This window comes from Nomascus leucogenys, chromosome 22a (assembly GCF_006542625.1).
Source record: "Nomascus leucogenys isolate Asia chromosome 22a, Asia_NLE_v1, whole genome shotgun sequence".
NCBI classification, from domain to species: Eukaryota; Metazoa; Chordata; class Mammalia; order Primates; family Hylobatidae; genus Nomascus; species Nomascus leucogenys.
In genome coordinates this window covers 17,378,171-17,404,197 of record NC_044402.1, presented here as the reverse complement: position 1 = coordinate 17,404,197, position 26,027 = coordinate 17,378,171, and the positions used below count along the sequence as shown (strand labels likewise).

Below are 26,027 nucleotides of genomic sequence, written 5' to 3'. Positions count from 1 at the left end.
GACTTGGTAAGGTAGAATAATCAGGAAACTTGAAGACAGGTAATTGGAAATTATTCAGTCAGAGAAGAAAAACAATTGAAAAAGAATGAAAAAAAACCTAGGGAAATGGGGTATAACATCAAGCAAACCATGCATACTATGGGAGTTTCAGAAGGAGAGACTGGCAGAAAGTTTATTTAAAGAAATAATGATGGAAACTTCCCATATCTAGCGAGGGAACTGGATTAGATTCAGAAAACCCAAAGGATCCCAAATAGATGGAACATAAAGAAGTCTATTCCAAGACACATTGTAATTGTCAAAAATCAAAGACAAAGGGAGAATTTTGAACGTAGCCTGAGAAAAGCAACATATACAGAATCCTATGCAAGACCGTCAGCTAGTTTCTCACGCAGTAAACTTGCAAGCCAAGAGAAGGTGGGATGATATAATCAAAATACTGAAAGAAAAAGAAGTTGCCAAGAATATTTTACTTAACAAAACTACTTCTTAAAATGAAAAAGAGATAAAGTGTTTCTCAAACTAACAAAAACTGAGGAAGTTCATCACTACTAGACCTGACTTACAAGTCTAGTCTAGCTGCTTGTAGGATTACAAGCAATCCTACAAGAATTGCTTGAAGGATTTCTTCAGATTGAAACAAAAACATGTTGACTAGCAATATGAAAGCATAAGTCTTTCTGGTAAATATAATAACACTGTAATGGTGGTGCATAAATTACGTTAAACTCTAATATATGCTGTTGTATTAAATATTGAGATAATTGCTTTCTTTAAAGGAGAACTTCATATGGTTTGGGTCCCGTTTAGGATTTTCTGCAGGGCCCACATGTGGATGTATAAACGTTAACATTTCTTTTTTTAAAAAAAACCCTAATATGAAAATTAAAAGACAACAATATTAAAAATAACTATAACCACAAAAGTTTAATGGATACACAATATAAAAAGAAGTAATGTCTCACTACAAGAATACAAAGTATTGGAAGAGGGAGTAAAAGTGTAGAGTTGGCCACGCATGGTGGCTCACACTTGTAATCCTAGCACCTTGGGAGGTTGAGGCAGGTGGATCACTTGAGCCCAAGAGTTCAAGACCAGCCTGGACTACGTGGCAAAATCCCATCTCTACAAAAAATACAAAAGATTTGCTGGGCATAGTGATGTGCACCTGTGGTCCCAGCAACTCAAGAGGCTGAGGTGAGAAGATTACCTGAGCCCAGGGAGGTCGAGGCTGCCGTGAGCCATGATCACACCACTGCACTCCACACTGGGCGACAGAGTGAGACCTTGTCTCAAAAAAAAAAAAAAAGTGTGGAGTTTTGTATGCAGTTGAAGTTATTATCAACATAAAATAGATGGTTACAACTACAACAAAGTTTATGAAAATAGGGTAACCACAAAGAAAAAAGCTTAATAGACACATTAAAAAGAATCAAGATAAATCACTCCCAAGAAAGCTTAAAATAACAAAGAGAAGAGTAGAGGAACAGAACAATTGCAAAACAAAATCAACTAATAAAGTGGCAATGGTAAGTTCTCACTTATCAAAAATTTATTTAAATGTAAAAGGTTTAAACTTCTCAATCAAAGGCATAGAGTGGCTCAATGAATAAAATTAAAAGATCCAGTATTATGCACGCATATGCTGATAGTGAAGGATATTCCATGCAAATGATAACCAAAAAAAAAAAAAAATCAAGTGTTGCTACACTTAACAAAATAGACTTAAAATGATCTCCCTTTTTTTTTTTTTTTTTTTGAGATGAAGTCTTGCTCTGTTGCCCAGGCTGGAGTGCAGTGGTGCAATCTCGGCTCACCACAACCTCCGCCTCCCGGGTTCAAGCGATTCTACTGCCTCAGCCTCCCAAGCAGCTGGTACTACGGTGTGTGCCACCATGCCAGGCTAATTTTTGTATTTTTAGTAGAGATGGGGTTTCCCTATGTTTAACAGGCTAGTATCGAACTCCTGAGCTCGTGATCCACCCGCCTCAGCCTCCCAAAGTGCTGGGATTACAGGCGTGAGCCACCGCGCCTGGCCTTAAAATGATCTCTAGAGACAATGACAGCCATTATATAATTTTTAAAGGGTCAACTTAACAGGAAGATGTAACAATTATCTACATACCCAACATCAGAACTCCTAAATATATCAAGCAATTGTGGACAAATCTGAGGGAGAAATTGACTTTAATACAATAATAGAAGACTTCAATAATCTACTTTCAATAATGGATACACATTATTAGACCCAGACAGAAATAATTTAAACAGCTGACTTGAACAACATAATAGACCAAAGGAATTTAACAGATATATACACACCTTTACACCCTATGGAAGAATATGCACTCCTCAAGTGCACATGAAACCTTCTTCAGAATAGATTTCATATTAGGCCACAAAATCAGATGTAACGTATTTAAGAAGATAAAAATCATTCCAAGTATCTTTTTCAACCAGAATGGAATAAAACTAATAATTAATAGCAGTAAGAAAATGGGAAATTCACAAATACATGGCAACTAAACAACACATTCTTGAACAAGCTTTGAGACAAAGAAGAAATAAAAACAGAATTTTGATATCTTGAGGCAAAGGAAAACAAAACCACAATACACCAAAACTTACAGAATGCAGCAAAATTAGTACTAAGAGAGTGGTTTATAGTGATGAATACTTACATTAAAAGAGTGGATCTCAAACAACTCAACTGTATACCTCAAGGAACTAGAAAAAGAAGAATAAACTAAGCCCACCTCGGTAAATCCCTAGAAACATACAACCTTCAAAAACTGAATCAAGAAGAAATATCCTGAATAGACCAACAGAAAAAAGGAGATTGAATCAGTAATCAAAAACCTCCCAACAGAGGCCAGATGTGGTGGCTGATGCCTGTAATCCCAGCACTTTGGGAGGCCAAGACAGGCAGATCACTTGAGGTCAGGAGTTCGAGACCCTCTGGCCAACATGGTGAAACCCCGACTCTACTAAAAAATACAAAACATTAGCCAGGTGTGGTGTTGCACACCTGTAATCCCAGCTACTCAGGAGACTGAGGCAGGAGAATCACTTGAATCCAGGAGGTGGAGGTTGCAGTGAGCTGAGATCATGCCACTGCACTCTAGCCTGGGTGACAGAATGAGATAAAATCTCAAAAAAAAAAAATTAAAAATTAAAAAAAAGCCTCCCAAAAAGAATAGCCCAGGACCAGATATCTTCATAGGTAAATCTACCAAACATTCAAAGAAAGGATAGTACCAGTCCTTCTTAAACTTTTATAAAAATAGAAGTGGGAATACCTCCAAACTCATTTTATGAGGCTAGCACCACCCTGATGCCAAAACCAAACAAAGACACCACAAGAAAAGAAAGCTACAGGCCAATATATCTGATTAATATAAGTGCAGAAATCTTCAGTAAAATACCAGCAAACCGAATTCAACTGCATGTTAAAAGAATCAAACACCATAACCAAGTCAGATTTATCCCTGGGATACAAAGGTGGTTCAATATATACAAATCAACCAATGTGATATACCACAGTAACATAGTGAAAGGTTAAAAACCACACAATCATCTCAATACATGCAGAAAACCATTTTACAAAATTCAGCATCCATTCATGATAAACTCTGTCAACAAAATAGGAATAGAAGGAACTTACTTCAACAGCATGAAAGCTATATATGAAAATCCCACAGGTAACATGATGCTTAATGAAGAAAAACAAAGCTTTTCCTCTAAGATCTGGTATAAGGCAAGGGTTCCCCACTTTTGCCACATCTGTTTAACATAGTATTGGAAGTCCTAGCCAGAGCAATTAGACAAGAAAAATAAATAAAAGGCGTACAAATTAGAAAGAAAGCAGTAAAGCTGGGTGTGGTGGTTCACACCTGTAATTGCAATACTTTGGGGGACCAAGGTGGGGAGATCACTTGAGGCCAGGAGTGGCCAGCCTGGGCAACATAGTAAGACCATGCCTCTACAAAAAAAAAACTAAAAATTAACCAGGCATGGTGACACATACCTGTAGTCCTAGCTACATTGGAGGCTGAGGCAGGAGGATCACTTGAGCCCAGGAATTCAAGGTCACAGTGAGCTTTGACTGTGCCACTGAACTCCAGCTTGGGCAACAGAGAAAGACCCTGTCTCAAAAAAAAAGAAGTAAGGTTATTTCTGTTTGTGATGACATGATAATATATGTAGAATACCCTAATGCCCAATAAAAAAGAACTGTTGCAATAAATTCAATATCGCTTCAGGATACAAAATTAATGTACAAAAACCAGTGGCATTTCTGTACACAAACAACTGTCTGAAAAGGAAATTAAGAAAACAATGCCATTTGCAACAGCAACAGAAAGGATAAAATGCTTAGGAATAACCTTAAACAAAAAGGTTGAAAACTTGTACACTGAAAACTATAAAACATCAATAAAGGAAATTTTAGAAGACACAGATAATGGAAGACATCCACATTTATGAATTGGAATAATATTGTTATAATTTTTGTACTACCCAAAGTGTTCTATAAATTCACTGCAATCCCTATAGAAATCCCAAAGGCATTCTTTACAGAAATACGACAAACAATCGTAAAATTCATATGGGACCACAAAAGACCACAAATAAAACAATCTTGAGCAAGAAAAACAAGGCTGGAGAAATCACACTTTCTAAATTTCAAAATATATTTCAAAGCTACAATAATCAAAACAGTATGGAACTGGCATAAAAACACATATCAGACCAATGGAAAAGAATGGAAAACCCAGAAATAAATCCATGTATTTATAGTCAACTGATCTTCAAAAGGGCACCAAACACACACTATGGGGAAAGGATAGTGTCATCAATGAATGACTCTGGGAAACCTGGATAGTCCCATGCGGAAGGATGAAAATGAAAATGGACTCTTAAACCATAGACAAAAATCAGCTCATACAAAAATCAGCTCAAAATGGATTTAAAAACTTAAATATAAGGTCCTAATCCATGAAACTACTAGAAGAGAACATAGAAAAAAAGCTTCTTGGCATTAGTCTGGGCAATAATATTTTTGGATATGACTCTGAAAGCCAGGCAACAAAAGCAAAAATAGACAAGTGGAATTCACCAAACTCAAAAGCTTTTGTACAGCAAAGGAAACAATCGACAGAGTGCATAGGCAACTTACAGAATGGGAGGAAATATTTGCAAACCATGTATCTGATAAGAGGTTAATATCCCAACTATGTAAGTAATAAGTACAACTCAATAGCAAAAAAAAAAAAAAAAAAAAAAAACAAACCCAAAACCTTGCTGTAAAAATGCATGAAGGACCTGAGTAGGCATTCTCAAAGGAAGACATACAAGTGGCCAATAAGTATATGAAAAAGTGCTTAACATTACTAATTATCAGGGAAATGCAAATCAAAACCTTAATGAGATATCACTCACACCTGTGAGAATGGCTATCAAAAAGACAACATATAACAAGTGTTGGCAAGGATGTGGAGGAAAGGGAACCCTTGTGCACTGTTGCTAGGAATGTAAGTTGGTACAGCCATTAGGCAAATCAATATAGAGGCTCCTCAAAAAATTGAAAATAGAACTACCATACGATTAAGCAATCCCACTTCTGAGTATGTATCCAAAGGGAATGAAATCAGTATGTCAAGGAGATATCTGTTCTCCCATGTTTGTTGCAGCATTATAGTAAATAGTCAAGATATAGAAACAACCTAAATGTCTGTTGACAGATGAATGGATAAAGAAAATGTGATATGTGTATAAAGAAATATTACACACACATACAGACAACCCACACCACATTTATAACATACACAGACACATACAAAACCCACACCACACAGCCTTTAAAAAGAAGGAAATCCTGTCATTTCTGTCATTTGTGACAACACAGATGAACCTGAAGGTTCGTTTTAGATTCCACATATAAGTGAGATCATGTGGTACTTGCCTGTGTCTGGATTATTAAACAGGTATATGGGCAATCTAAAGTGGGCAACCTCAGAGAGGCAGAGAGTAGAATGGAAGTTTCCAGGGGCTACAGGAAGGAGGAAATTGGGAGATGTTGGTCAAAGAGTACAAAGTTTTTGTTATGCAACTTGAGTAAGTTCTGGAGATCTAGTGTACAGCATTAATTAGAGTTAACAGTACTGTATAATATACTTGAAATTTGCTAAGACAGTACATCTGTGTTCTCACCACACAAAAAAAAGGAGCAACTATGTTAGGTGATAGATGTATTAATTGTCTTGATTATGATCATTCACAATGTATATCAGAGTATCAAATTAAATGCCTGAAACATATACAATTTGTCCGTTATACCTTAACAAAGCTGAAAAAATTATTACCTAAGCAACTTGATATATACAAACTTAAACAGAATGGCTATCTGGTCATGACTGGAAAGAACATATTAACCAGATATATTTGGTTAATGTATTGACTGGACCAAAAGAAAAGGCATATCTTGTTATAAGATGGACTCTATATAATGCAAATATATTGATACATACTTTTGAAAGTATTGATATTTTTAAAGTAATTTCTAAATTCAATGTGAGCTCAATTAAGATGCCAAAAATGAGTATTGTTCATATACTACTTGACAAAATGTTCCAAAATTAACCTACATATATATGAGAAAATAGCCAGAAATAATCTGAACATGAATATAAAAGAGTAGTAGAGTAGCCCTACTAAGTATTTAAAAGTATTTTAGGTCAGGCATGGTGGCTTATGCCTGTAATCCCAGCACTTTGGGAGGCCAAGACGGGAGGATCACTTGAGCTCAGGAGTTTGAGACCAGCCTGGCCAACATAGTGAAACCCCTTCTCTACTAAAAATACAGAAATTAGCCAGGTGTGGTGGCATGCACCTGTAGTTCCAGCTACTTGGGAGGCTGAGGCACGAGAATCGCTTGAACCTGGGAGGGGGAGGTTGCAGTGAGCCAAGATCATGTCATTGCACTCCAGCCTGGACAACAAGAGTGAAACTCTGTCTCAAAAAAAAAAAAAAAAAAAAGGTCAAAATCACAAATTTAAAATAGCCATTCTGAGTAACATTTAATTTAGTTTGCTAGAGTTTATTCATTGATTTATTCAGCATATATTTATTGGGCCCCTGCTATTTGCTAGACATTGTTCTAAGGGCTGGGACTAAAGAGGTGAACAAGACAAATTTCCTGCTTTTGTAGAGTTTACTTTGTAGTTGGAGAAGACAAACAATAAGCAAATACAAATAAATAGATAAAGAATATGTCATGTGGCAATAAATGCAATGGAAAAAAAATGACAGAGTCCCTTGGAGGAGAAGCCCTTGCTGATGAGGTGACAATTGAGCAGAGACCTGAAAGAATTAAGGAAGAGGCATGTGGCTATCTGGGGAAAAAGCAGTCCAGACAGAGGAAACAGCAAGTATAAAAGCCCTGAAATGGTGTCATGATTGGTGTTTTCAAAAAACAGCAAGGAGGGCTGTATAGCTAGTATGGAATAAGCCAACTGAAGAGTAATAGATGAAGTCACTGAGATGGGACAGAGGGATGCAGAGGATAAAAAGAAGTGGCCATTGCAAAGACTTTGGCCTTCACTCTGAATGAAATTGCAAGCCATTGGAGGGTCTTGAAGAGAGGAGTAGCAGGCTACTTTTACTTTTAAAAGCATCCGTTTGGCTTCATAGTTGAGAATAGTCTGAAGCAGAATGACTAGTTAGAAGACAGTAAATAATCCAGATGAAAAATAATGGTGACTGGGACCAGAGTGGTTGCAGTGGAGAGAGATTGAAATAATCAGATTCTGGAAACATTTCAAATGTGTGTCCATAGTATTTACTGATGGGTTGGATGTGGATGTAGTGTGAGAGAGAGAAGAGGAGTGAGTCAAAAATGACTTCCAAGACTTAGAACCTCTCAGCCAAAAGGATGGAGTTATGATTTACTGAAGCGAGCAATACCATAGGAAAAGATTGAGCGGAGAAAGCAAACCAGTAGTTCAGTGTTGGTCATTACATTTGAAATAAGTGCCTATTACATAGCCAGTTGGCAACCCTGAGGAGGCAGTTGGAGTGCAAGTCTGGAATTCAAGAGACAATTTCAGGATAGAGTTAAAAATGTGGGATTTGACAGCATATAGGGGGTATTTAAAGAATTGCTTACACTTTTTGTTTTTAAAATGTAGATTTAGCTAGTGCTTATTTATCCATGGTATTTTCTGCTTTTAGTCAGTTAAGGCAGGAATTTTTCCTTTTTGCTATATAAACCAAATGGTGATGGCTTAGAGTAGTTGCAAATATTGTAATCACCAAGTTAAGTGTAATTAATAATCATTCTTCATTATATATGATTTTTCATTATAATGAATTTGGCTTAGAAACAGGCTTTCTAGACACATAAAAAGAGAAATCTCTGGATTTTAGCCATCTCTGTTTTTATAAGCTACTCTGTACTTTTCTGTCATAGCAGACTGCTGACTTGATCAGTACCTAACCTGGAATATAGTTTATTGAATTATTTAAGTAACTTAATTTTTATAGAAGTTTTATTGAAAAATAATTTACATACTATAAGATTCACTGATTTTTTACTAAATTTACAGAATTGTGCAACCACAAACCAATTTTAGAACATTTTCATCATTTTATGAAGATCCCTTGTACCCATTTGCAGCCATGCTGCAAATTCCTACCCCTAGCCTCAGGTAACCACTAATCTACTTTTTTTTTTTTTTTTTTAGCATTCTATCTTTTGTTATTGGAAAAAGAAGAAATTCTATTAAATATATTTACAAATCAAAATGATCTTTAATCAATTTGTAACTAGTTTCCACAATTGCACAGTTTCTTTAGAGAAGAAAAATATTGACTAAAAAATGTCCAGGTGTTCTTTTTTTATTACTCTTATTATACTATAAGTTCTGGGATACATGTGCAGAACATGCAGGTTTGTTACATAGGTATACATGTGCCATGGCAGTTTGCTGCACCCATCAACCTGTCATCTACATTAGGTATTTCTCCTAATACTATCCCTTGCCCAGTCCCCCAACAGGCCCCAGTGTGTGATGTTCCCCTCCCGGTGTCCATGTGTTCTTATTGTTCAACGCCCACTTATGAGTGAGAACATGCAGTGTTTGGTTTTCTGTTCCTGTGTTAGTTTGCTGAGAATGATAGTTTCCAGCTTTAGCCATGTCCCTGCAAAGGACATGAACTCATTCTTTTTTATGGCTGCATAGTATTCTATGGTGTATATGTGCCACATTTTCTTTATCCAGAAAGAAATATACCCATTGATAGGCATTTGGGTTGGTTCCAAGTCTTTGGTATTGTGAACAGTGCTGCAATAAACATATGTGTGCATGTGTCTTTATAGTAGAATGATTTATAATCCTTTGGGTATATACCCAGTAATGGGATTCCTGGGTCAAATGGTATTCCTGGTTCTAGATCCTTGAGGAATTGCCACACAGTCTTCCACAATGGTTGAACTAACTTACAGTCCCACTAACGGTGTAAAAGCATTCATATTTCTCCACATCATGTCTAGCATCTGTTGTTTCCTGTCTTTTTAATGATCGCTATTCTAACTGGCATGAGATGGTATCTCATTGTGGTTTTGATTTGCATTTCTCTAATGACCAGTGATGATTAGCTTTTTTTCATGTTTATTGGCCACATAAATGTCTTCTTTTGAAAACTGTCTGTTCATATCCTTTGCCCACTTTTTGATGGGGTTGGTTTTTTCTTGTAAGTTTGTTTAAGTTCCTTGTGGATTCTGGATATTAGCCTTTTGTCAGATGGATAGATTGCAAAATTTTTCTCCCATTTTGTGGGTTGTTTGTCCACTCTGATGATGGTTTCTTTTGCTGTGCAGAAGCTCTTTAGTTTAATTAGATCGCATTTGTCAATTTTGGCTTTTGTTGCCATTGCTTTTGGTGTTTTAGTCATGAAGTCTGTTAACATGCCTATGTCCTGAATGGTATTGCCTAGGTTTTCTTCTAGGGTTTTTATGGTTTTAGGTCTTACATTTAAGTCTTTAATCCATCTTGAGTTAATTTTTGTATAAGGTGTAAGGAAGGGGTCCAGTTTCAGTTTTCTGCATATGGCTAGCTAGTTTTCCCAACACCATTGATTAAATAGGGAATCCTTTCCCCATTGCCTATTTTTCTCAGGTTTGTCAAAGATCAGATGGTTGTGGATGTGTGGCGTTATTTCTGAGACCTCTGTTCTATTCCATTGGTCTATATATGAGTTTTGGTACCAGTACCATGCTGTTTTGGTTACTGTAGCCTTGCAGTATAGTTTGAAGTCAGGTAGCGTGATGCCTCCAGCTTTGTTCTTTTTGCTTAGGATTGTCTTGGATATATGGGCCCTTTTTTTGGTTCCATATGAAATTTAAAATAGTTTTTTTCTAGTTCTGTGAAGAAAGTCAATGGTAGTTTGATGGGGATAGCACTGAATCTATAAAGTACTTTGTACAGTGTGGCCATTTTCACAATATTGATTCTTCCTATCCATGAGCATGGAATGTTTTTCCATTTGTTTGTGTCCTCTCTTATTTCCTTGAGCAGTGGTTTGTAGTTCCCTTTGAAGAGATCCTTCACATCCCTTGTAAGTTGTATTCTTAGGTATTTTATTCTCTTTGTAGCAATTGTGAATGGGAGTTCACTCATGATTTGGCTCTCTGTTGTTGGTGTATAGAAATGCTTGTGATTTTTTGCACATTGATTTTGTATCCTGAGACTTTGCTGAAGTTACTTATCAGCTTAAGGAGACTTTGGGCTGAGATGATGGGGGTTTCTGAATATACAATCATGTCATCTGCAGACAGAGACAGTTTGACTTCCTCTCTTCCTATTTGAATACCCTGTATTTCTTTCTCTTGCCTGATTGCCCTGGCTGGCCTGAACTCCTGTTAGTATGTTGAATAGGAGTGATGAGAGAGGGCATCCTTGTCTTGTGCCAGTTTTCAAAGGGAATGCTTCCAGCTTTTGTCCATTCAGTATGATATTGGCTGTGGGTTTGTCATAAATAGCTCCTATTATTTTGAGATACATTCTATAAACGCCTAGTTTATTGAGGGTTTTTAGCATGAAGCACTATTGAATTTTGTCAAAGGCCTTTTCTGCATCTGTTGAGGTAATCCTGTGGTTTTTGTCATTGGTTCTGTGTATATGATGAATTACGTTTATTGATTTGCGTATGTTGAACCAGCCTTGCATCCCAGGGATGAAGCCAACTTGATCGTGGTGGATAAGCATTTTGATGTGCTGCTGGATTCGATTGGCCAGTATTTTATTGAGGATTTTCACATCAATGTTAGTCAGGAATATTGGCCTGAAATTTTCTTTTTTTCATGTGTCTCTGCCAGGGTTTGGTATCAGGATGATGCAAAATGAGTTAGAGAGGAGTCCCTCTTTGTTGTTTGGAATAGCTTCAAAAGGAATGGTACCAGCTCCTCTTTGTACCTCTAGAATTAGACTGTGATCCATCTGGTTTGGGGCTTTTTTGGGTTGGTAGGCTATTAATTACTGCCTCAATTTCAGAACTTGTTATGGGTCTATTCAGGGATTCGACTTCTTCTTGTTTAGTCTTTGGAGGGTGTATGTGTCCAGGAATTTATCCATTTCTTCTAGATTTTCTATTTTATTTGCATAGAGGTGTTTATAGTATTCTCTGATGGTAGTTTGTATTTCTGTGGGATCAGTGGTGATATCCCCTTTGTCGTTTTTTATTGTGCCTTTTTGATTCTTCTCTATTTTCTTCTTTATTAGTCTGGCTAGTGGTCTATTTTGTTCATCTTTTCAAAAAAACAGCCCCTGGATTTATTGATTTTTTGAAGGGTTTTTCACATCTGTATCTCCTTCATTTCTGCTCTGATCTTAGTTATTTTTTGTCTTCTGCTAGCTTTTGAGTTAGTTCGCTCTCTGCTCTCACTCCTCTAGTTCTTTCAATTGTGATGTTACGGTGTCGATTTTAGATCTTTCCCACTTTCTCCTGTGGGCATTTAGTGCTATAAATATCCCTCTAAACACTGCTTTAGCTGTGTCCCAGAGATTCTGGTACATTGTGTCTTTGTTCTCATTGGTTTCAAAGAACTTATTTATTTCTACCTTAATTTTGTTATTTACCCAGTAGTTATTCAGGAGCAGGTTGTTCAGTTTCCATGTAGTTGTGTGGCTTTGAGTGAGTTTCTTAATCCTGAGTTCTAATTTGATTGCACTGTGGTCTGAGAGACTGTTTGTTATGATTTCCATTCTTTTGCAATTGCTGAGGAGTGTTTTACTTCCAATTACGTGGTCAATTTTGGAATAAATGCGATATGGTGCTGAGAAGAATGTATATTCTGTTGATTTGGGGTGGAGAGTTCTGTAGATGTCTAGTAGGTCTGCTTGGTCCAGAGCTGAGTTCAAGTCCTGAATATCCTTGTTAATTTTCTGTCTTGCTGATCTCTTTAATATTGACAGTGGGGTGATAAAGTCTCCCACTATTACTGTGTGGGAGTCTAAGTCTCTTTGTAGGTCTCAAGAACTTGGTTTATGAACCTGGGTGCTCCTGTATTGGATGCATATGTATTTAGGATAGTTAGCTCTTGTTGCATTGATCCCTTTACCATTATGTAATGCCCTTCTTTGTCTTTTTTTTAATCTTTGTTGATTTAAAGTCTGTTTTTTTCAGAGACTAGGATTGCAACCCCTACGTTTTTTGTTCCCTTGCTGGTGAGGAGTTGTGATCCTTTGGAGGAGAAGAGGCGTTCTGGTTTTTGGAATTTTCAAACTTGTTGCACTGTTTTTTCCTCATCTTCGTGGATTTATCTCCTTTTGGTCTTTGCTGTTGGTGATCTTTGGATGGGGTCTCTGTGTGGATGTCCTTTTTGTTGATGTTGATGCTATTCCTTTGTGTTTGTTAGTTTTCCTTCTAACAGTCAGGCTTCTCTGCTGCAGGTCTGCTGTAGTTTGCTGGAGGTCCACTCCAGATCCTGTTTGCCTAGGTATCACCAGCGGAGGCTGCAGAACAGCAAAGATTGCTGCCTGTTTTTCCCTCAGGAAGCTTCGTCCCAGAGGGGCACCCGCCAGATGCCAGCCAGAGCTCTCCTGTATGAGGTGTCTGTCGACCCCTGCTGGGAGTCATGGGGGTCAGGGACCCACCTGAGGAGGCAGTCTGTCCCTTAGCAGAGCTCGAGCACTGGCTGGGAGATCCACTGTTCTCTTCAGAGCTGGCAGGCAGGAACATTTAAGTCTGCTGAAGCTGCGCCCACAGCTGCCCCTTCTACCAAGTGCTCTGTCCCAGGGAGATGGGAGTTTTATCTATAAGCCCCTTACTGAGGCTGCTGCCTTTCTTTCAGAGATGCCCTGTCCAGAGAGGAGGAATCTAGAGAGGCAGTCTGGCTACAGTGGCCTTGTGGAGCTGTGGTGGGCTCCGCCCAGTCTGAACTTCCTGGCGGCTTTGTTTACACCATGAGGGAAGAACACCTACTCAAGCCTCAATAATGGTGGATGCCCCTCCCCCCACCAAGCTCTAGAGTCCCAGATCAACTTCGGACTGCTGTGCTGGCAGGGAGAATTTCAAGCCAGTGGATCTTAGCTAGCTGGGTTCCATGGGGTGGGATCCGCTGAGCTAGACCATCTGCCTCCCTGGCTTCAGCCCCCTTTCCAGGGGAGTGAGTGGTTCTGCCTCACTGGCATTCCAGTTGCCACTGGGGTATGGAAAAAAACTCCTATAGCTAGCTCAGTGTCTGCTGAAACAGCCACCCAGTTTTGTGCTTGAAACCCAGGGCCTTGGTGGTGTAGGCACCTGAGGGAATCTCCTGGTCCGTGGGTTGCAAAGACCATGGGTAAAGCATAGTATCTGGGCCGGAGTGCACCGTTCCTCACAGGATAGTCCCTCATGGCTTCCCTTGGCTAGGGGAAGGAGTTCCCCTACCCCTTGCGCTTCCTGGGTGAGGCAACACCACACCCTGCTTCAGCTTGCCCTCCGTGGGCTGCACATATACAGTATTTCATCCTGTATATGTACCACATTTTCTTTATCCAGTTCACCATTAATGGGCACCCAGGTTGATTCCATATCTTTGCTGTTGTGGATAGTGCTGTGGTGGATATGAGGACATGCGTCTTTTCGGTAGAATGATTTATTTTTCTTTGGGTTTATACATAGTAATGGGATTGCTGGGTTGAATGGTAGGTCTATTTTTAGTTATTTGAGAAGTCTTCAAACTGCTTTCCTCAGTGGCTGAACTCACATTCCCAACAACAGTGTATAATTCCTTTTTCCCCGCAGCCACATCTACTATTTTTTGACTTCTTAGTAATAGCCATTCTGGCTGGCATGAAATAGTATCTCATTGTGATTTTATTTGCATTTCTCTGATGATTAGTGATGTTGAGTACTTTTTTATTTGTTGGCTGATTGTATGTCTTCTTTTGATAAGTGTCTATGTCCTTTTCTCACTTTTTAATGGGGTTATTTGTTTTTCTCCTTTTTTTTTTTAGTTCTTCATAGATTCTTGTATTAGGGTTCTCTAGAGGGACAGAACTAATGGAATATATATATAAAGGGGAGTTTATTAAGTATTAACTCACATGATCACAAGGTCCCACAATAGGCCATCTGCAGGCTGAGGAGCAAGGAGAGCCAGTCTGAGTTCCAAAACTGAGGAATTTGGAGTCTGATGTTTGAGGGCAGGAAGCATCCAGCACAGGAAGCAGATGTAGGCTGTGAGGGTAGGGCAGCCTCAACCCTTCACGTTTTTCTGCCTGCTTTATATTTGCTCACAGCTGATTAGATGGTGCCCACCCAGATTAAGGGTGGGTCTGCCTTCCCCAGCCCACTGACTCAAATGTTAATCTCCTTTGTCAACACCCTCACAGATATACCCAGTACCAGTACTTTGCATCCTTCAGTCCAATCAAGTTGACATTCAGTATTAGCCATCACAGTTCTTGATATTAGTTTTTTGTCAGATGCATAGTTTACAAATATATTCTCCCATTCTGTTGGTTGTCTGTTTACTCTGTTGATAGTTTCTTTTGCATTGCACGAGCTCTTTAATTAGGTCTCACTTGTCAATTTTTGTTTTTGTTGCAATTGCTTTTGAGGACTTGGTCACAAATTCTTTGCCAAGGCCAATGTCCAGCAGAGTATATCCTAGGTTTTCTTATAGGATTTTTATAGTTTTAGGTCTTATATTTAAATCTTTAATCCATCTTGTAGCCTTGCAGTGTGGTTTGAAGTCGGGTAGTGTGATGCCTCCAGTTTTGTTCTTTTTGCTTAGGACTGCTCTTTTTTGGTTCCATATAAATTTTAGAATAGTATTTTCAATTTCTGTGAAAAATGATGTTAGTAGTTTGATAGGAATAGTGTTGAATCTCTAGATTGCTTTGGGCAATATGGGCATTTTAATGATATTGACTCTTCCAATCCATGAACATGGAATGTTTTTCCATTTGTGTGTCTCAGCTCTGATTTCTTTCAGCAGTATTTTGTAATTCTTTTAGATATCCTTTACCTCCTTAGATATTTTCCTAGGTATTTTATTTTGTGTGTGTGTAACTATTGTAAACGAGATTGTGTTCTTGATTTGGCTCTCAGCTTGAATATCATTGGTGTATAGAAATGCTACTGATTTTTGCACATTGATTTTCTATCCTAAAACTTTACTGGAGTCGTTTATTAGTTCAAGAAGCCTTTTGGCAGCATCTTCATAGTTTTCTAATTATGGAATCATATCATCAGGAAAGAGATAATTTGACTACTGCTTTTCCAATTTGGATGTGTTTTATTTCTTTCTCTTGCCTAATTACTCTGGCTAGGACTCCAGTAGTATGTTGAATAAGAGTGGTGATAGTGGGCATCCTTATGCTGTTCCAGTTCAAAAGAGGAATGCTTCCAGCTTTTGCCCATTCAGTACGATGTTGGCTGTGGGCTTGTCATAGATGGCTTTTATTATTTTGAGGTATGTTCTTTCGATGCCTAATTTGTTGAGGTATTTTTTTTTAATCATGAAGGATTGCTAGATTTTATTGAAGGTTTTTGCTGCATCTGTTGAGATGATCATAAGGTTTTTGTTTTAAATTCTGTTTATATGGTGAATCGCATTTATTGATTTGCATATGTTGAACCAGCCTTTCATTCCAGGAATGAAGCCTACTTGATTGTGGTTTATTAACTTTTTGATGTGCTGTTGGATTCAGTTTGCTACTATTCATTGAGCATTTTTGTGTCTGTGTTCATCAGGGATATTGGCCTATAGCTTTCGTTTTTGGTGTGTCTTTACCAGATTTTGGTGTTAGAATTATGCTGGTTTCATAGATTGGGTTTCATAGAATGAGTTAGGGAAGAGTCCTTCCTCAAGTTTTTGGAATAGTTTCAGTAGGATTAATACCAACTATTGGTATGTCTGGTAGAATTTGGCTGTGAATCTCTCTGGTCCAGGGCTTTTTATGGTTGGTAGGTTTTTTTTTATTACTGGTTCGATTTTGGAACTCAGTATTGGTCTCTTCAGGGTTTCGATTTCTTCTGGATTCAATATTGGGAAATTGTATGTTTCCAGAAATTTATCTATTTCCTCTAGATTTCCTAGTTTCTATGCATAGAAGTCTTCTTAATAGTCTCTAAGGATCTTTTCTGTTTCTGTGGGATCTGTTGTAATGTTGCCTTTGTCATATCTGGTTGTACTTATTTGGATCTTCTCTTTTATCTTTGTTAATCTTGCTAACAGTCTGTTGATCTGTTTATCCTTTCAAAAAACCAACTTTTTGTTTCATTGAACATTTATATGGATTTTAGAATCTCAATTTCAATTATTTCTGCTTTTAGATAATTATTTTCTACTACTAGCTTTGGGATTAGTTCTTGTTGTTCTGCTTCCTTTAGTTGCAATGTTAGATTGTTAATTTGAGATCTTTCTGTCTTCTTGATGTAGGTATTTAGCACTGTAAACTTGCCTCTTAACACTGCTTTTGCTGCATCCCAGAAATTTTGGTATGTTGTGTTTCTGTTTTTATTTATTTCAAAGAGTTTTTTTTTAAATTTCACCTTCTGTTGTTTACCCAAAAGTCATTCAGGAGCAAGTTGGTTTAATTTCCATGTAAAATTATGTGGTTTTGAGGAATCCTCTTGGTATTGATTTCTACCTTTTTTTCCACTGTGGTCCAAAAATATGTTTGGCATGGTTTCAATTTTTTTACATTTATTGAAACTTGCTTTGTCTTCGAGCATGTGGTTGATCTTAGAGTATGTTCCACATGCAGATGAGAAGAATGTTTATTCTGTGGTTGTTGGGTGGAGTATTCTTCTGTAGATGTCTATTAGGTCCAATTGGTCAAGTGTCAAATTTAAATTCAGAATTTCTTTGTTAGTTTTCTGCCTTGAAGGTCTATCTAACGCTGCCAGTGGGATGTTGAAGTCCCCCATTATTAATGTGTGGCTGTCTAAATCTTTTCATAGGTCAAGAAGTACTTGTTGTATGAATATGGGTGCTCCAGTGTTGGGTGCAAATATATCTAGGATAGGTAAGTCTTGTGGAACTGAATCTTCATCATTATGTAATGCCCATCTTTGTCCTTATTGCTGTTGGTTTAAAGTCTGTTTTATCTGATACAAGAATAGCAACCCCTGCTCTTCTATTTACTGTTTGCATGATAGGTCTTTCTTCATCACTTTACTTCAGGCCTATAGGTGTCATTACATGTGTAATGGGCCTCTTGAAGATAGTAGAAAGTTGGGTCTTTTTTTTTTTTAATAAAATATTATTTTATTTTTTAAATAAAAAAGTGGTTCTTGTCACTCTGTGCCTTTTAAGTGGGTACATTTAGACCACTTACATTCAAGGTTAATATTGATATGTGAGGTTTGATCCTGTCATGGTGGTGTTTGCTGGTTGCTTTGTAGTCTTGATTGCGTATTTGCTTTATAGGATCTGTGAACCTCTGTATTTATGTGTTCTTTTATGGTAGTGAGTATCATTCTTATGTGTGCATGTTTAAAACGTCCTTGAGCATTTCTTATAGGCTAGGTGATGTAGTTTGGGTATTTGTCCCCACCCAAATGTCACATTGAAATGTAACCCCTAGTGTTGGAGTTGGCGCCTGTTGGGAGGTGATTGGATCATGTCTGTGAGTTTCTCATGAATGGCTTAGTGCCACCCCCTTGGTGCTGTCCTTGTGATAGTGAGTGGGTTCTTGCAATATCTGCTTGTTTAGAAGTGTATGCCCCCACTGCCTTCCCCTCTCATTCTTGCCATATGAAATGCACATTCCCTCTTTGCCTTCCACCATGAGCAAAAGCTTCCTGTGGCCTCCCCTGAAGCAGATGCTGGCATTGTGCTTCCTGTACAGCCTGCAGAATCATGAGCCAATTAAACCTCTTTCCTTATAAATTACCCAGTCTTGGGTATTTCTAATAGCAATGCAAGAACAGCCTAACACACTAGGTCTAGATATAACAACAACAAAGACTTTATTTCTTCTTTGTTTGTGAAGCTTAGTATTCGGTGATTACATAGTCATAAATAACATGGTTAAGCATTTGTAACCTTCACATCTCTGTGAATAACTGCTAAGAATTGCTTTCTTATGCCCTTAGGCTTGGCCAGTTTGTCATATCTTGTTGGCATTCTTTTTTTTTTTTTTGGTAGCTACACAACTCTTACTACATTGTTTGTATTATTTAAATAGTTAATCCATTTAGAATTTCTATAAATTAAATGTATTAGTTAATATCTAGAGGCACGTGTGAAATAAATAATTTTTAAAATGTGTTAGTAACTATATAGGAAAATAAATGGATTTTTATTTACGTATCATAACATTTTAACAAGAAAAATGTTCCATTTATTACTCTAACAAGACCAAAAAACCAATTTTTCTATTTTGTTCTATATTTTGAAAGATTTGTTTTCCCTTTTAGATGCAGACCAACAACGAAGAGAGAAACTCAAAAAGGAATTAGCACGATGTGAAAAAGAGTTCAAATTAACTAAAACTGCAGTGCAAGCCAATTCTAAAAGTAATTCCAAGTCACTTTTTAACACCTTACAAAAGGTAAGATAGTATTTTTATTTTTTAAAAGCAAATGTTTCTAAGTTATTTCATTAGTGGTACAATCTGACTGTTTACTATAGTTTAGGGTCAGCAAATTTTTCCTGTAAAGATCCAGATAGTTAATATTTTAAAAGGCTTTTCAGGTCTCTCTGTCACAACTACTCTGCCATTGGAAGGCAGACATAGACAGTACATAAATAAATGGGTGTAGCTGTGTTCTGCTGAAACTTTATTAACTGAAGACATTGGGTCAGATTTGGCCTGAAGGTTATAGTTTGCAGACCCCAGTTATAGGTTTTTTGTGATACCTTCGAACGTCTGGTTAAATAAGTTCTATTCCTAGTTTGTGAAGTTTTTTTTTTCCCTTTCTCCTGAATGGATATTAATTTTATGAAATGCTTTTTTGCATCTCTTGGAATGATAATATTATGATATAATTTTTCTCTTTTAATCTGTAGGCTTTTTTTTTTTTTTTTTTTATAGTCTCACTCTGTTGCCCAGGCTGGAGTGCAGTGGCATGATCTTGGCTCACTACAACCTCCAGTTCCTGGGTTGAAACAATTCTCCTGCCTCAGCCTCCCCAGTAGCTAGGATTACAGGCACCCACCACGACTCCAGCTAATTTTTGTATTTTCAGTAGAGATGGGGTCTCACCATGTTGGCCAGGTTGGTCTCAAACTGCTGACCTCAAGTGATCTGCCCACCTCGGCCTCCCAAAAAGTGCTGGGATTACAAGCATGAGCCACTATGCTGAGCCTCTTTTGATCTGTTAATGTAATGAATTACGAACAATTGACTTTAATGTTAAACCAACTTTGCATTCCTGTTGTAAACAGAACTTAGTCATGGTATATTACCTTTTTTATTCATTGGTAGATTTAGTTGCTAATATTTTGTTTAGAATTTTGGCATCTGTCCATTATTGATACTGGCCTGTCATTTTCTTTTTTTGTACTGCTTGTGTCTGGTTATGCTAACCTCATAAAATAAACTGGGCACTATTTCTTCTTTCTGTACTCTAGACTAGCTTGTGTACCTTTGGTTTATTTGTTCCTTAAATTCGATGGAACTCAACATTAAAATTGTCTGGGCCTAAAGTATTTTTTTATGAGAAGATTTTGTACTACTGATTCAATTTTTTAAGTCATTATAGAATGATTTCAATGTTAGATTTATGTAGGAAGTTGTTCATTTTATGTTAATTTTTGGCAGGGAATCATTCATACTATTCTCTTAATCTCTTCTGAATATGTATTTTTCCCCTTGTTATTCCTAAGGTAGTTTATTTGTGCCTTCATTCTTCTTAATCATTCTCATCAGAGATTGAGTCAGTTTTTTTAAAGGACACACTTTTTATTGTGTTAGTCTTCTCTATCGTATTTTGTTTTCTGTTTTGTTAATATCTGCATTTATCTTTATTTCCCTCTTTGACTTTCTCTGGGTTTATTTTGCTGTACTATCTCTAATTTTATTTAATTTATTCTCAGCCTTACTTCTTTGCTAGTGTAAGCATTTTTAACGCTATAAATTTTCCACCAAGTACAGCTTTAGCTGCATCCCACAAGTATTGATATGTGATATTTTTACTATGTTTCAATTCGAAGTATTTTACAATTTTCTTTTTGTTTGTTTGTTTTTGTTTTGTTTTTTGAGATAATGTCTTGCTCTGTTGCCCAGGCTGGCATGCAGTAGTGCGATCTTGGCTCACTGCAACCTCCGCCTCCTGGGTTGAAGCAATTCTTGTGCCTCAGCCTCCTGAGTAGCTGGGACTACAGGTGCCTGCTACCACACCCAGCTAATTTTTGTATTTTTAGTAGAGTCTGGTGTCACCATGTTGGCCAGGTTGGTCTCTAACTCCTGACCTCAAGTGATCTGCTTGCCTCAGCCTCCCAAAATGCTGGGATTACAGGCGTGAGCCACCATGCCTGGCCTACAATTTTCATTATGATTTTTTTTATTTAACCCAGAAATCATTTAGAACTGTTTCTTAATCTCTATATCTGCTTTTTCCTTAGTATCTGTTTGTTACAGATTTCTAGCCTAATTGTATTGTGATTAGGAAACATCTATATTATATCCATTTCTTGAAATTTATTGAGCACTTGTTTTATGTCCCAGTAGGTGGACAATTTTTTAAAAATGTCCTGTCATTATATGTTTGAAAATAAAATATATTCTATAGTTTTTGCATGTAGTTTTAATATATAGTATATTCATTAAACTTTGTATTTTCCAGATGTTCAAATCTTTTATATCATATTGATTATTTTTGTCTGGTTAATCTATCAGTTATTGAGAGAAATCTTCCACATACTTATGTATTTAGCTATTTCTTCTTGTACTATTAATTTTTGATTTATATATTTTGAATGCATGTTATTACATTAGAGATATTAGAGATACAGAATACAGATTTAGAAAATCCTGAAGGAGGTAGTTTCTTGGTGAACTGAACCTGTTATCACTGTGCTTTGAATTTCTTTACCTTAATGCTTTTTCTATTAATATTTTCTGATAGTGATATAATTAAATTAGCTTTATTTTGACTAGTATTTACTTGGTATATCATTTTCCATTTTTTTATCTTAATGTTTTCTTCTTTTTTTTTTTAAATGTCACTTGCCAATCTCAGTGTTTTAGGTTAGTATTTGGTGGGTCAGATTATTCAATCTGATAATCATTGTCTTTTTTTTTTTTTTGAGACAGAGTCTCGCTCTTTCGCCCAGGTCAGACTGCAGTGGCGCTCTCTCGGCTCACTGCAAGCTTTGCCTCCTGGGTTCACGCCATTCTCCTGCCTCAGCCTCCGAGTAGCTGGGACTACAGGCGCCCACCACCGCGCTCGGCTAATTTTTTGTATTTTTAATAGAGACGGGGTTTCACCATGTTAGCCAGGATGGTCTCAATCTCCTGACCTCGTGATCCGCCTGCCTCGGGCTCCCAAAGTGCTGTGATAATTATTGTCTTTTTAATGGTCATTTAATATGTTTTTATTTCTGGCTTCTTACTTCATACCTTCTATTTGACTCAATGTGGTAGACAAAATTTGAAGACGACACCCCCACAGCGACCCACACCCTTAAGCAATCCCCTCCTCTTCAGTGCAGGTAGGACCTGTAACTTGCTTCTACCCAGTAGAATATGGCAAAGATGATAGGATGTCACTTCTGTGATTCTGTTATGTGGCAAAAGTGAAGGGATATTTTCCCCTGCAGATTAAGGTTTTTGTTCCTTAAAAGAGAATGGGAAAATAAGTCTGGGAAGATTTTCCACAGTGACTGCTGTTTCTCTCCCCAAGCCACACCAAGAGAAGGTGGGAAAGGAATTCTCTCTGCTCTTCCCTATAAGCTTCGAGTAGGTTTCCTGGAGGAAAAGCCTGCAAGAGGTACAAACTCCCCAAGCCCTCAGGTCCAGTACAGACCTGAGCACATCACTAGTCCACACTCAGTCTTTAGGAAATTAACAAATCTTATCAATTTATGTGGCATTCCATGGCATCTTTCCCAAGTAAGCAAGTGCTCAGATACTTATCTCTCTCCAGATTTCAGGTTAGTTGTTTGCTCTGTGACCTCAGTTCTCTCATTAGTTCAAGAAAAATCATTAATATGCAGATTGTTCAGCTTTTTTCTTCTTATAATGGTGAGAGCTGTGTTCTTTCCATCTCTATCTCTCAGCTGAAACAGTAAATTTGTTTTATTTTTATGTGTGGTTTCATTTTTTGAACTTTAAAATTTTGAAAACCTTAGCATTTACAAAAATACAGTATAATAATCCCACATGTTCCCATCACCTAGGTTGTGGCAATGATCAGCTCAGAGCCAGTGTTATTTCACCTATATGCCCACTCACTCTCCTAGGTTATTTTGATGCAAACCCCAGACACCATATAATTTTATCCATAAATATTTGAGTATATATCTAAAAGATAGACTTTTAAAACCACAACAATACTATTATGCCTTAAAAATTAATAACAGGCTGGACATGGTGGCTCACACCTGTAATCCCAGCACTTTGAGAGGCCGAGGTGGGCGGATCACGAGGTCAGGAGATCAAGACCATCCTGGCCAACATGGTGAAACCTCGTCCCTACTAAAATACAAAAAAAAATTAGCCAGGAGTGGTGGTGCACACTTGTAGTCCCAGCTACTCGGGAGGCTGAGGCAGGGGAATCGAACCCAGAAGGCGGAGGTCTCAATGAGCTGAGTTCACGCCACTGCACTCCAGCCTGGTGACAGAGCAAAACTCCGTCTCAAAAAAAAATTAATTAATTAATAACAATTCTTTAATAATAAATATCTAATGTTTAGATTTCCCCACTGTCTCCTTTTTGAGTTTGTTAAGAGTTGGTATTAGAAGGCCAGCAGTCTCCTTCAACTCAGTGCCAGGGTTCAGGATGGGGAAGCTTCCTTGCAAGTCATCTAGTTGAGGAGTAGCCATTGAGAGAATCCCAGATTCTCAAGCATGATCTCTTCTTAAGAGCTTTGTTTTCTGCCCCTAGCACCCATGATGTGGTTTAAAACAAAACTATGGCCTGCTGGGCAAAAGCCAGATTGACTGCTCTGCTTACCAAATACCAAGGCTGTAATGAGTCAGAATTTTTTTCCTTGAGAAATGCTGGGAGCAATAGATCAGTTTTCAGTTGGGAAGTTATGTTATCATACTGACGCTATACAGACTACACGAACAACAGTGGAGGACAGTTACGAGGCAGTTGCAGTAATCTGGGAAGCAGTAATTAAGACATGATTGTATGACAGCAGAGACAGCATAAGGAATACATTTAAGAGATAATTAGAAAGTAGAATCTCGGCCGGGCGTGGTGGCTCATGCCTGTAATCCCAGCACTTTGGGAGGCTGAGGCGGGTGGATCACAAGGTCAGGAGTTTGAGACCAGCCTGGCCAATATGGTGAAACCCTATCTCTGCTGAAAATACAAAAATTAGCTGGGCACGATGGCGTGCACCTGTACTTCTAGCTACTCGGGAGGCTGAGGCAGAAGAATCCCTTGAGCCCAGGAGGCGGGGTTGCAGTGAGCCAAGATTGTGCCACTGCACTCCAGCCTGGGCGACAGAGCGAGACTCCATCTCAAAAAAAAAAAAAAATGTAGAATCTCCAGGACTTGGTGACTGAGTGGATGATGTGAAGAGCAAGAGGCAGGAGTTAAAATCCTAAGTTTCTGCCTTGGGCAACTAGGAGAATAGTAATATATCATTCACAGAAATATAATAGGATGAGGTGCAGGTTTTCTTTGGGGCTGGAGGTAATGAGAGATAGGAGTTTATTGTTTGGCTGTGTTTGATTTGAGATGCTTTTGGAACATCTAGTATATTTAATAGACACTTGGATATAAGCATCTGTGTCAGCAAAGAGGTCTGGGCTGAAAATAGATTTGGGAGTCATCAGGGGAAGCACTGAGTATGATTGAGAGCCCCAGGGCTATTATGTAGATAAAAAGACCAGGAATAGAGCTGCTTCCTTTAGAATAAATCTGTTATCTGCTCTGTATTATACTTTGCTATCTGGGAATCTGTTTCTCAATGTTTGAATCACAGGTGTATTTTCATTTTTAGTGATTGTATTTTTTAACTGAAAATTTAAAATTTGTTTCTATTATTCAGCATGAGTATAAATTACTAATTATATTTTGAGATAAGAATGGGGTTTCTTGAAAATACAAATCATATATTTTAATATATCTTTTTAATGTATTTTATATATCTATTATATTTATAATAAAGTAAAAATATAAATATATATTATTTACATATTATATATTTTTAATATATTTCTGTAAATGTTAGATGTTTTCATTTTTCCAATAGCAACTATAACCCTATATAACTTTTTGCCTCCATAAAGTTGTTAATTTATTATTTTATCTATATTTTTATTGACTCCATTTAGAATTCATAGTAACTTGCACTTTGCCTACATTTTTGATAAGCCCTAATAATAAATATTTTAGATACACTCAGATTGTCTTAAGAGCCTTATTTTGGGCAGTATATTTTGATAATTGAATGGGTGTTATGGTTAACAGACACCTGTTATGGTTATAATTTGTATTCACTGTAAAGGCTGCTATAGTTAAAATGCTGGTTTTAACCTCTGAATGTATTAGCCCTTTATATACATTATAAAGGTCATATATCAAAAACCTTTTATGATAATTGCCCAATTCTCTTGCCACTTTTCTTCTCTCATACTCTGACTCACATGCTGTCACCCTCAGAACCCTCCTAAGCCCTTCCAGTCTTCACCCTGTAACTCTGAGTCGTTCACTACTTAGTCAGTGCTCCCATACTACTCATTTGCTTCACTGGTGTAGCACTTACTGTGTGCTTTTAAGATTAAGTGAATATGTGGGTGTGATCTATATTTCTGAATAAATCTAGAAAAGAGGCGGGAGCAGTGGCTCACACCTGTGATCCCAACACTTTGAGAGACTGAGGCAGACAGATCACTTGAGCCCAGGAGTTTGAGACCAGCCTGGACAACATGGCAAAACCCCATCTCTACACACACACAAAAAAAATACAAAAAAAAAAAAAAAAAAAGCCAGGCATGATGGTGTGCATCTGTTGTCCCAGCTACTCAGAAGGCTGAGGCAGGCAGATTAATTGAGCTCAGGAGGTCATGGCTGCAGTGAGCCATGATCAGGCCACTGCACTCCAGCCTGGGCAACAAAGTAAGATTAAAGAAAAAAAAATCTGGGAAACTTTTTAAAAACAGTACAAAATAGTGAAAATCAAGAGCTATATTTGTTTTATAAAATATAATTTGAAACTTTTTTGCAAACAGATGTTAGAGTTTAAAATAATTTATACCCATCCAATTCTACAATTGAACTGACTCTTCAAGTGTTTAAAAATCTGACAATTGGAAAATTATTGTACATTATGTCTTCTGACATCCTTAAAAAAGATTGATTTAGCACTGAGTTCTGTATTATAAAATTCTTGACATGAAAGTATGATGAGT

The 26,027-nt window shown here is 37.5% G+C and overlaps 1 protein-coding gene across 9 annotated transcripts in view; it reads left to right on the top strand.

The window, feature by feature from the left end:
• Window positions 1-26,027, top strand: part of SPATA7 (spermatogenesis associated 7) — a 62,007-nt gene that overhangs the window by 21,541 nt on the left and 14,439 nt on the right. For 8 of the 9 annotated variants that reach the window (XM_030802435.1, XM_030802433.1, XM_030802432.1 and 5 more), the window contains one exon: window positions 18,913-19,046. In XM_030802435.1, coding sequence (XP_030658295.1) covers window positions 18,913-19,046 — 134 coding nt within the window. Of the gene's footprint in view, window positions 1-12,942; window positions 13,107-14,608; window positions 14,811-17,451; window positions 17,517-18,912; window positions 19,047-26,027 lie in introns of those variants that run through there. The other variant, XM_030802439.1, reaches the window with a different exon arrangement.